Genomic DNA, 13,088 nt, shown 5'->3' with positions numbered 1-13,088 from the left:
CTATGGCTAGTAAATGTTTAACTTTTCACAGTTTTTTAAAAACCTTTAATTAACTAGGCAAATCAGTTAAGAACAAACTCTTATTTACAACCCCCAGGGACAGTGGATGAACTGCCTTGTTCAGGGGCTGAACAACAGATGTTTACCTTGTCAGCTCCGGGATTCGATCTAGCAAACTTTCCGTTACTGGCCCAACGCTCAAACCACTAGGCTAGCAGCCGCCCCATTAATTCTGTTGACAGACAAACAGACCATCAGCAGACAGACATAAAAAAAGACAGACTATCACCAGACAGACAGACATACAGAAACATATTATACAGACAGACAGGTAGACCTAAGACAGACCGACTATCGTCATACAGACAGACAGACCAAATATGAGACAGACAGGCAAACAGATGTCCAACAACCAAACAGACACACACAGCAGTAATATAGACTAAATGTTTCCTTTTCCCCAATATAGGTGTTCAAAACAGAGCTGCCGCGCGTTTTTTTTTAAATCGCATTATCAGTTGGACTAAAGATTGAGTCGGTTGTCTTTCATGCCTTTGTGTGGCCGTTGCACCTTAGAAACAGCCCGCTAAACCTCTGGAGGGAGCCTGCGAAACACATACCAACCGAACCCAAGTGTGTGTGCCGCCATGGTGACTCTTACGTCACACCTCGAGCACGGATGTGTGTGTGTGCCTCCGTGGAGTGAGCATTTAAATAGAATAGATGTTCGAAAGGAGTGAGAGGTAGCCAAGAAGTGGAAGGACATGCGCACGATTTGAAGAGAGTCACAACACTATCCGATTCCTACACGATTCACAAAGGTAGAGTCAATTTGTGTATTTGTTGGATATTGCACAGACTTGTCCGAGGCCAAGAATTGGGCTCGAGCTCGAGGTGGTAGATATCCACGGGATGGACTCCCGCTTTCCCTTGCGCTGGCGTGGTAAATCACGCGCCATTGCGGGTTGATGTTGTGCATGCGCCTTGGTCGACGGTGTGCATGGTCGATGCTACGTTGCGTGGCTTCGGCGGCCTCCATTTGTGAATTAATGTGCATACTCGAAGATTATTTTGAGGCGTTTTGTTTCGATGACGGCACGCAACAGTTGGAGTTTGCGCTGTAGTAATTGCTCTCCAAACAGCGCAACACAAACTAACGTTACGGTTGTGAAAGGTAGGCGTCAGTGAATGGCCAACTTTGTAACTTGCTGACTAAATACATGGAGGCTTACAACATGGCTTGGTGAGGACAGGGCGAAGGGTGGTGTCAAACAACTTTTAAGGGTTACTCCACTGGCCTGTGTTTTTTAAGATAGTTCATGGAAAACAATGGTTTGTTTGATAAGTGAGAAGAAATATGATTTGGAATAACCATATTTAACAAACATTAGTGATAAAACCTCCAATATCCTACGCAGGTCTATACATGAAAGGACCGTTTGCATTTTTTCTGAACTTGAATTGTCAAGAAGACTCCAATGGGAAATGTAATTAATTGCATTTTAGCCTCTAACCTACATTTTGATTAATGAAAATGTGAATTTGAATGGACCTTTTGGCTAGGCTACTAGCAGGGTTGGGGATGTTACTTCTAAGTGCAATCAGCTAGTAGCTAGTTACCTATCCAAAACTGTAATCTGTAGTTTTTGGATTACCCAATCTCAATGTAATCTGATTACTTTCACATTAGAAAAATGCATTAGAAGAAGCCAAAAAGGATCCATCAAATGCCTTTGGTGTGTTGTCATAGTGGTCTCTAACTTGTGGTCAGATTCTTTAAACCTGTGTCTTTTTTCAATGCTGAATTGAATGTCGTTGAGAAAACAAAGGTGTCAGTGTATTGGCAAACATCCTTTCTGAATTAAAAATGAATCCAAGAAGTAATCTAGTTTTTCAAAAGTATCTAATCTGATTACAATTTTTTTTTGGTAATGTACGTGGTTAATTTTTTTGAAATCAGATTGCATGTAACAGGTTACTCCCCAACCCTGGTTACCAGTGCGTACAATTGTTAAACATTTAGTCTAATACTTTTTTATATTTTGTAACTATTTTGTAATGTTTTGTAGGCTAATGTAGGCTTAGCTTGTCGGCTAGTAGACTAAATAATCAACTTAGATTCTCACCAGAGGGTCTTGCATTAATTGTGCAGGTGAGTAGCTAGTCTCTGGTTTAGGAGCTGACGGAAGACTGTGTTCTCTGCCCGAGCTTTGGAGCAAGTTACCAAATGAAGAGAGCATAGTGAGTAATTTCTCTCGCTACACTTGAAGGACACATTGCATGAATACAATGCCCTTGTTCGATCAAATTCCCAAACACTAGAAGCTGATAAACAACAGGAAATGGATGTAAAGTGTGGTGTAAGCCAAATTAGTCCAAGCTTTTGGGAATGGCCTACAGTTTTTTGGATGAACCTACACTTCTTCACTCTATAGCAGACAGTGAATATGACATGTCTGTCACAAATATGAAAACAGATTTTTTTTTAAATGCATTATCTCATCATGTTACAACGCATTATTTCTTACATACAATTTGGACAGCTAAATGTTATTTTTGATGCCATAATAATTCATGTAGACATCCTGACATGTTAGTTCTCTATTATCTGGTCACTGACATGAGACATTATTCTAACATAACAACATATTTGGATTCTTCCAGGATGTCAACTGAAAATAACCATAGTTCAACTTGATGTGCTTTAAACAAAAAGAAGAATAGTATACAACATTTAATACGGAGGACCCTACTGTAATGGAGGAGTGGGTAGAGGACTTGGCTATTACCACATGAATTTCACCTGACAGCGTCACCAGTAAGCCAAGCCTGGCCAACAAGAATGGGGTGGAGGACCAATCTGTAACCATGACAGGCAAGGATGCGAGCTTAACCAGCGTAACCATGGCTTCATCCACCGATGCCATAACAAACACTGAAGTCAACCTGGCTGTGGCATCATCCACACACAGTGAAGCTAACTTAGGCATAGCTTTATCCACTGACGCCATTACAAACAAAGAAGCGAGTGGAACTATAGCCTTACCCATGTATAGTAAGGCAAACACTGATGATAAGGCAGCCATCCCACCCATAGCATCAGCATCTCCATCACCAGCTGCCACCATGACAAACAGTGATGCCAAACTAGCCCTCCCCTCACTGTTTTCATCACCCGCTTTCATCACCAGTAGCCCAGCCCCCGGAGGCCTGCAGCCCGAGGAGGGAGGCCTCTCAGCGGTGAGGTCATGCGGCGGTGTGGGGGTCACTCTGGAGAACAGCAGTGTCTGGAAGGAGTTCCATCGATATGGAACCGAGATGATCCTGACAAAACAGGGCCGGCGCATGTTCCCCTACTGCCTCTACCACCTGACGGGTCTGGAACCAACACGCCGTTATGCTCTTGTCCTGTCAATCACACCCATCGACACATACCGCCATCGCTGGAACCTGGAATGGGAACCCAGTGGTCCTGGCGAACCACTCAGCCAGGCCTCACGCAGAGTCTTCCCCCACCAGGACTCATCAGCCCTGGGGAAGGTCTGGATGGCCAGCCTGGTCTCCTTCTATAAACTCAAACTGACTAACCACTGCCTGGACCAGGAGGGGCATGTGATGTTGCACTCCATGCACCGCTACAGGCCCAGTTTACACGTGATCCCCGTCGCAGATGGAGAAGACCTTGTCTTTGACCCTAAGATGCTCTACCTCCAGCTTTTCAGTCCGAAGGTCATGACCTTCACGTTTCCGCAGACAGAGTTTTATGCTGTGACGTCATACCAGAACACCAGGATCACCCAGCTGAAGATAGACTATAATCCCTTTGCTAAGGGCTTCCGGGAGGACAGCGGCAGCCCGCGCCTCACCAAGTCCAGGCCAGAGCAGTCTCAGGCGGGGAAGGGAGATACCCGCTCCCCTGGTCTGAGCTCCGCTAGGCCCGATGGTCGTAAGGGGACTGAGCAGATTGTGACTGTGAGTGGCGTGGCTGATCTCAGGTTAGTGAAGCTTTTTGTTATCACGTTGTACTGTAATTCAGCTGTTGCATTTCAGTCGGTCAACTCAGTACGACACAGCAATGGGGAGTTTGTGCGCTAGCACCCTCTACTGAAGAACATTAGAATCACATCTGACAAGGCCAGTGAACGAACACCATGCCTCACCAGAAGCCTCACCATCCACAGGTTTTTCTTATGGCGGTTTAGCCTCGGTAACTGGTTGTAAGATGACTAGCACGAACGAGTCAACTAAGGCTTTTAAGCTGGGTTCGAATTCACAACCTTGCCCAAAGTCATAAGGTTTCACCATGTCTTTGAATGATATTCATAAGTGTTGTCGTGTATGTCTCAGCTGGGTGCATGCTCTGGCTGCCCTGGATCAAACCAGCTCGTGCGACCAAATCAAACTTTATTTGTCACATGCGCCGAATACAACAAGTGTAGACCTTACCGTGACATGCTTACTTACAAGCCCTTAACCAACATTGCAGTTCAAGAAGAGTTAAGAACATATTTACCAAATAAACTAAAGTAAAAAATAATAAAAAGTAACACAATAAAATAACAATAACGAGGCTATCTACAGGGGGTACAGGTTAGTCGAGGTAATTTGTACATGTAGGTAGGGATGAAGTGACTATGCATAGATAATAAACAGCGAGTAGCAGCAGTGCACAAAACAAATGGGGGGAGGGGGGGGTGTCAATGTAAATAGTCCGGTGGCCATTTGATTAATTGTTCAGCAGTCTTATGGCTTGGGGGTAGAATCTGTTAAGGAGCCTTTTGGTCCTGGATGCTCTGGTACCGCTTGCCGTGCAGTAGCAGAGAAAACAGTCTATGACTTGGGTGACTGGAGTCTCTGACAATTTTATGGGCTTTCCTCTGACACTGCCTATTATATAGGTCCTGGATGGCAGGAAGCTTGGCCACTGGGCCGTACGCACTACCCTCTGTAGCGCCTTACGGTCAGATGCCGAGCAGTTGCCATACCAGGCGGTGATGCAACCGGTCAGGATGCTCTCGATGGTGCAGCTGTAGAACTTTTTGAGGATCTGAGGACCCATGCCAAATCTTTTCAGTCTCCTGAGGGGGAAAGGGTGTTGCTGTCTTTATGACTGTCTTGGTGTGTTTAGACAATGATAGTTCATTGGTGATGTGGACACCAATTACACCCACTACAGCTCCGTTGATGTTAACATGGGCCTGTTCGACCCCGCCTTTTCCTGTAGTCCACAATCAGCTCCTTTGTCTCGCTCACATTGAGGGAGAGGTTGTTGTCCTGACACAACACTGCCAGTTTTCTGACCTCCTAGCTATAGGCTGTCTCATCGTTGTCGGTGATCAGGCCTACCACTGTTGTGTCATCAGGAAACGTCATGATGGTGTTGGAGTTGTGTTTGGCCACGCAGTCGTGGGGGAACAGGGAGTACGGGAGGGCACTAAGTACCCACCCCTGAGTGGCCCCAGTGTTGAAGATCAGCATGGCAGACGTGTTGTTGCCTACCCTTACCACCTGGGGGCGGCCTGTCAGGAAGTCCAGGATCCAGTTGCAGAGGGAGGTGTTTACACATAGGTGTTCCTTTTTTCCAGGTGGGAAATGGCAGTGTGGAGTGCGATTGAGATTGCGTCATCTGTGGATCTGTTGGGGCGGTATGTGAATTGGAGTGGGTCTAGGGTGTCCGGGAGGATGCTGTTGATGTGAGCCATGACTAGCCTTTCAAAGCACTTAATGGCTACTGATGTGAGTGCTATGGGGCGATAATCGTTTAGGCAGGTTACTTTCGCTTCCTTGGGCACAGGGACTATGGCGGTCTGCTTGATACATGTAGGTATTACAGACTCGGCCAGGGAGAGGTTGAAAATGTCAGTGAAGACACTTGCCAGTTGGTCCTCGCATGCTTCGAGTACACGTCCTGGTAATCAATCTGGCCCCGCGGCTTTGTGAATGTTGACCTGTTTAAAGTTCTTGCTCACATCGGCTACCGAGAGCATTATCACACAGTCATCCAGAACAGCTGGTGCTCTCGTGCATGCTTCAGTGATGCTTGCCTTGAAGCGAGCATAAAAGGCATTTCCACAGGGATATTGGCCCATGTTGACTCCAATGCTTCCCACAGTTGTGTCAAGTTGGATGGATGTCCTTTGGGTGGTGGACCATTCTCACGGGAAACTGTTTGAGCGTGAAAAACCCGTAAGCGTTGCAGTTCTTGACGCAATCCGGTGTTACTGGCACCTACTATCATACCCCATTCAAAGGCACCTAAATATTTTGTCTTGCCCATTCACCCTCTGAATGGCACACCTACACAATCCATGTCTCAATTGTTTCAAGGCTTAAAAATCCTTCTTTAACCTGTCTCCTCCCCGTCATCTACACTGATTGAAGTGGATATAACAAGTGACATCAATAAGGGATCTTAGCTTTCACCTGGTCAGTCTATGTCATGGCAAGAGCAGTTGTTCTTAATGTTTTGTATAATCAGAGCGGTCTCTTTCGGTGTTACACAGGACTCACATTCGGATGACGACATGTTGTCTCTGGCCAGTTCCAGGTTTTTTTCTGAGATCGAGATGGAGGGCTTGGCTTCGGGGCAGCAGGACAAGCCCTGGCTTTTAGTGCACCGTTCATTGATTAATGCCGTCGAGCAGCTGCGTGCTTGTCAGTGGAGTGGGGGCGCAGCTTGACAAGGTGTACCTTCTCTTACTATCTGGTCGATCGCGATTGACTGGACGATCTCCAAGGCATTCCTAGCCATTAGCCAAACATTTCTGTCAACAACTCAATGATAAAGGTCCTATTATCATTAAATGTTTTAGTCTCACGCTGTTGGCGTGAAGATACAAACTCTTCTTTCCCAGCGGACCCAGAGAGCAGCAGCCCCCGCGCACCTAGCGAGATGAGAGGGATGTGACATGGTCCCCTCCCCAGAAGTTTGCTGTGACAACAGTATCCCCAAGTGGCACGGCCAACCCAGAGTGGACCGGGCTTCAGGCAAATGTCGGCACTTAAATACACCAAGTTCCACGGTCTTCACAGGTGTCAAGAGTGTTGTGTCCTCCACGTGAGCTTAGTCAGACACTCAGTTCTCGAAAGTGGTGGAAATAATAACCAAATTCTCCCAGTCCACCTTCAGATGGCACTTTACGGGAGACTCGCTGTCTGTGTCGACCAATGACGCGCATGCGCAGTGTCGCCCTGGATTATGCAAACAGTGACGTTGGGGTAACGGCTACAATTCGTTGTGCGTCCCCCTCGTTTTTATGACGTCATTACAACGACTGTTCTGGAAGCCTCAGCGCCTGTTTTGAGAGAGGAGTTTTCTTCCCTTCTCCAGAACAAGGCAATATGAGTGGTTCCTATGTCAGAGGCCCAGTATTGTTGGTACAGACGGTATTTCCTGGTTCCAAAACGGGGCGGGACTTTGTGTCCCATTTTTAGACCTGTGTGCCCTGAACAAGCACCTCGGGGTCTACAAATACAGAATGCTCACAAACAGCTGGTTGTTACAGTCAGTGCGCCAGGGCGATTGGTTCACCCCCATCGACCTGAAGAATGCGTCCGTTAATGTGACCATATATCCCCCTCACAGAAAGTTCCCGAGGTTCCATTTCGAGCCTGTAGCCTATGAGATTCGGGCTTTCCCTCTGGCCTTGCGCTTTCACCAAAGTTGTGGAGGTGCGTTTGGCATGTGGTGACTGGGGTTCAGGATATTGGACTACTTGGATGATTGGCTAGTGGTAGCAGAGTTGACGGAGCAGGTGGCGTTACACACCCATGCTGATTTCCCGTGTTCAGTCTCTGGGTTTCATAATGAGTCAAGAGAAGAGCTGTTTCACTCCATTTCAGCGCATTCTGTTTCAATGAATTGCACAGGTCTAAATCACAGTAATATAGGCTATATATCTGTATAAAAAAAGACTTGTCCTAACAACGATTGGTCACACACACTCTAATGCATTTTGTTACAAAATGAGGTAGTTATTTTTCATAAGGAGTAACAGACAAAGAATGAGGTAGGTATGTGTACATATTGGTGCATCTTAACTTTATTGACTAAAAGTCAGAACAAAGTGAAACTGAACTTTTTCCTTAAGCCGCAAAGAAAATTAAGGGCATCTACTCAAAACACCATACAAAATGTCTAACAACATCACAATAGCTCCATCTTTAAACATGCTCATTCTGTTTTGGGTTTTTGTGAACAATCTAACAAGTTCAACGTAAATCGAACATACAATGTGAAACGCACAACAAAACGGCTCACTGAAACAGCCTGTTTTTTTTAAATGCAACAGCTTTGTTAGAAAGTTTTCCCCATTCAGTTCCATAAAAACCTTCTGAAAGACTTAGTGTAGCGGAGCTCGGTAGGGTAACTGAGGTTCATGGCATAGATGATGCCGAACAGCATCGCAACAGCAAACGCTACGTTGCCTAGATCCTGCAGCACCTTGACGCCTTCAAGGATAATCCCAGTGTCCTCTGGTTCCTCACTCACATGGTCTTTGATAATGTAGATCCCCACAGTGGTGTCCTCAATGGCTGCCTTGGAGGACTCTTCATCCATGTCCTGAATAAGACACAAAGGCAAAACTGGTCAGTCATACAACATGAATCATTCATCAATGAAGTGTTTACAGTTAGGGACTCTAGGTTGCAAAAAGTATAGCTCATGAAGCACAAGAGCATGATATAGACCGAAATAAATCAAGACCGGAGTCCTTTTAAGTGTCAACTAAATGGCAATATTTGAAACCCGCATTTTACAAGGCAAAAATGAAGTAATTCTAACCAAGATTTCCATTCTATTCAGATTACATTTGAGACACAGTCAATTTCGATCGCTGTATTCAGCATTCATGCAAACCAAAAAAAGACATGAGTCTTTCATCTGAATGATACAATTCTGGAAGAAAAGAATGGTGCATCTAACCGCAGCTAATGAAATAAGATGGAAGACAGAGGAGATGACACAGTAATAGAATAGCTAGTGATGGAATATGATGGTGGCACGGAACAGGAGAGGAAGAGAAGGAAGAAGGAAACACATACCACATTCCTGAACAAGCTTTTCTGGGTCTTCACCCATATACACACACACACACTCCCTTTTAGGATGCACTCTCGTCTGACATCTATGTTGCTATTCTAACAAAAGAGAAGGATTTTTTTTAAATGTATGTTTTATTTTGAAGTCAACTTTTGGTGTAGAACCACATATGAATGTGTCTTTTGAAGCATAATGAATTCTTACATCAGCCATAGGTGCCATGATTCATATGAGTCTTCTGCCCAGCTGTCCTCCTCAGTCTTTCGAAAAACTTTAGCAGTTTATCTGAGTGTATATCAAGTTGAGAAATACATTTAGACTGGAGTGGTATTGTGGTGATTCTCTTAAACTCAGCATTGACCTGAAAATAGTAGTTAAACAAATTTGATTAAAAACTGCAGAAAGGAGAATAGACTGGAGATGATCACACCATCATCAAACTGGAGGGTTCTCTATAGGGAGAGAAATAACTAGGCATGGCTAATTTACCTCAATGACATAAAAGAGCGCAGGCCATCTTGCCATGAAGTCCTCTACCATGGGTGCGTCACGGACAACTTCACGTCTTCTCCATTTTGAACTTCACTGTCTCTGTTCCCTTTCTTCACATTGGACAGTAGAGCTTTCCGCATGTCCCTGAGGCTCTCTTCTGTTTCTCCTGAGGGATATGTGGGGCAAAGGTTCACTTCTGCTCTCTTTGTCTTTTTAACACCATAGGCTGTACTTGACTTCCCTGCAGGTTTGTGCTTCAAGGACTTTATCTTCACCTCTGGACATCCCAGTCTTCTCAGGCGAGTGTGGTAGTTTGCCAGTTTGTATTTCAAACTGGTTCTCCATCCTCCACATACAGTGAAAGAACACTTCTCAGTCAGATTTTTAGTAACCTCTGTTGAGTGGACTTTACTTTGGTGCACAATTAAGGCATCCCAGGTCTTAAATGCGCATGGACAGTCAATGTGTGTACATGGGTAACGGACAGTACGGCCATAATGTGGGTGCTTTAACTTTGGGACCTACTTGACACCAATTCGCAACACCCCTTACATTTCCACAACCTAAAACAACCACTGATAAAAGTACTCACCAACACTATATAGCCTTTGAATGGGTAGACAAAGCAGATCAAATGTAGTAGGCAAACATCATGGACCTGTAAATATACATTTTGTCCATTAAATACTTTTTTTCATTATGAATTGTTTGATTCAATTTTCTATTGATTTATGCATGCATCCACTCATATGCACATATGTTGAATTATTTTATCATTTTAAATGTATTGATAAATGGACACCCATAATATAAAGTAATACTGTTCAACTGCTAAAATGAACTCCACATCCCATTTCAATAAGTCTGTCACCTTTGCACCATGTTTTACAACATGCAGGCAGCCACGGGCAAACTGTTAAACTGCATGAAAGCACCTATCTCAAAGGATTATGTGTATAATCATTAGATCTCAAATATGTAATGAAAAGCCATTTTTTAACTTATTTTCTTATACATTTACCTCACAAGAAAAAAAAAATGGTGCACTAAATGCTGCTGCAAAGTGATTGCAGACGATGTCGTCCACAAGCACCAAAGCATTAGTTAGGTAGAAAGTTAGCTAGCATGTTAGCTAGCTCAAGCAATGTGCACCCCTCAGCAAACCTTAATTAGTTCTTGGCTTGGTAAATTCGAACTTCTTGAACAATAGGTAAATATCATGGTGTTTCACCAACTACCTCCTTACAAAATGTAAATCTTGACCTAGTCCTGTTTTACTGTTCATAGAAGCTAGCTAGCAACATCGTATTTTACCTTTAGCTGCCATGCCAATATGTTTCAGACACGAGCACAAAATGATGATATCGAGCAATCACTAATAACGTTAATGCTTACAATTCTGACTACAACAACACAGACAAAGTTTGAATAAAATCAATCACCATGCTTACCTTGACCAAGATTCTAGGTACTGTCTTCTCCGCTAACGCGTCAGCGTTCTTTCTGGAAGATTCTTCTCCCGCGCGGTTTGAATTGTTACTCCGCATGAATTAACTTTATTGGTTCACACTCCCCCTACATGATTCAAACTAGTAGATCTGATTTTGCTTCGTGTTGCATTGATTGCAAGCAAAGAAATCCTGTTGAGGAGAAACAAAACATGTTTGAGTAAATCACACAATGTTTTCGTAAAATCTGACAGCCCACCGTGTTCTTTCAGTGTGATACACTCGCATGGACGTGTCGTGCCACCTAAACCGGTCACTCCGGATATCCCAGTCATGCTTATGGGCTCTGGCTCGGTGGAGGGACCCGTGGCTTTGGTTGCTGGGGACCCCATGGGTCCAGTTATATCCTAATAGGTGATCACGATAGACGCATCACCCCGAGGGTGGGGTGCACTGTGCGAGGGCAGCTCAATCCGGGGTTGTGGACAGTGTCGCAGAGCACGCTGCACATCAATTACCTGGAGCTGTTGGTGGTGTACATAGTGCTTAGGCATTTTCTCCCGTTGTTGGCAGGCCAGAATGTGCTGGTGGCTGAGATATGTTGGCATGACTGCCATATTACATCTCCATCCCAAAGCCCTTCCCAAAGCCCTTGCTTGGAAGTGTACTTCGCCAGACTGCCAAGAACCTTGCTCTCATCCAGGCCAAGGTGGCGAGACACAGTAGTGATGACACCATAGGCCTTGTTGATCTCTGCACCAGACAGGACGCTCTTGCCAGACTTGTCCCCCAAGTACGCTGCCGCGTGAATGGGTTTCAGGCAGTTTTCATGCTTTTTGATGTATTTCAGAACTGCAGTTTTCTCTGCTTGGAGTAACAGTGAAGTGGGCAGGGCAGTACGGATTTCTTTTACATCTGCAAGCAGAGTCTGAACATCAGACAGGATGGCATTGTCTCCCTCAATCTGTGCTATGGCTACTGCTATAGGTTTCAGGCTGCTTTCCACTCTCCCAAAATACATCATCCAGGAGGATCTTCTTGATGGGGCTGTCCATATTGGCAGACTGTGATATGGCCATTTCTTGGAGAGACTCCTTCCCCTCCAGGAGACTGTCAAACATGATGACAACACCACCCCAACGGGTGTTGCTGGGCAACTTCAATGTGGTGCTCTTATTCTTCTCACTTTGATGAGGTAGATTGCTGCTATAACTTGATGACCCTTCACATACCTAACCATTACCTTGGCTCTCTTGTAGAGTGTATCCATTGTTTTCAGTGCCATGATGTACTTGAGGAGCAGATTTAATGCATGAGCAGCACAGCCAATGGGTGTGATGTGACGGTAGGACTCCTCCACTTTAGACCAAGCAGCCTTCATGTTTGCAGCATTGTCTGTCACCAGTGCGAATACCTTCTGTTGTCCAAGGTCATTGATGACTGCCTTCAGCTCATCTGCAATGTAGAGACCGGTGTGTCTGTTGTCCCTTGTCTGCGCTCTTGTAGAATACTGGTTGAGGGGTGGAGATGATGTAGTTAATTATTCCTTGCCCACAAACATTCGACCACCCATCAGAGATGATTGCAATACAGTCTGCTTTCTCTATGATTTGTTTGACCTTTACTTGAAGTCTGTTGAACTCTGCATCCAGCAAATGAGTAGATAAAGCATGTCTGGTTGGAGGGGTGTATGCTGGGCGAAGAACATTCAGAAATTCCAATACACATTGCCTGTGAGCATCAAAGGTGAACCAGTTGCATACACAGCTCGAGCAAGACATTCATCAGCATTTTTCTGACTACGTTCCTCCATTGAGTCAAAAAAACTTCTGATTCCATGAGGATCATGAGCTGTTTCTATCGATAAGGTGTCTGATTCCTAATTTTCACCTCAAATAGAAGTAAAGGGACTTTGTTAGAGGTTGCTTGTGAGCGCTGAGGGAACTTTATGCACTTAGCCAGATGATTCTGCATCTTTGTTGCATTCTTCACATATGATTTGGCACAGTATTTGCAAATGTACACAGCTCTTCCTTCTACATTAGCTGCAGTGAAATGTCTCCACACATCAGATAGTGCCCGTGGCATTTTCCTGTAAAGATGAG

At 44.8% G+C, this 13,088-nt stretch overlaps 1 protein-coding gene across 1 annotated transcript in view; it reads left to right on the top strand.

Moving 5' to 3' along the window:
* The first annotated feature begins 251 nt into the window (after nucleotides 1–251).
* The window catches only part of LOC129817205 (uncharacterized), a 38,893-nt gene continuing 26,056 nt past the window's right edge, over nucleotides 252–13,088 (top strand). The window contains exons 1-2 of the mRNA XM_055872219.1: nucleotides 252–2,241; nucleotides 2,665–3,995. Coding sequence (XP_055728194.1) covers nucleotides 2,869–3,995 — 1,127 coding nt within the window. The 5' untranslated portion in view covers nucleotides 252–2,241; nucleotides 2,665–2,868. The remainder of the gene's footprint in view (nucleotides 2,242–2,664; nucleotides 3,996–13,088) is intronic.

Source organism: Salvelinus fontinalis, chromosome 20 (assembly GCF_029448725.1).
Source record: "Salvelinus fontinalis isolate EN_2023a chromosome 20, ASM2944872v1, whole genome shotgun sequence".
In the NCBI taxonomy this organism is placed as follows: domain Eukaryota; kingdom Metazoa; phylum Chordata; class Actinopteri; order Salmoniformes; family Salmonidae; genus Salvelinus; species Salvelinus fontinalis.
Note: the sequence above shows the minus strand (reverse complement) of the source record. Positions and strands in the feature narration are given on the sequence as shown.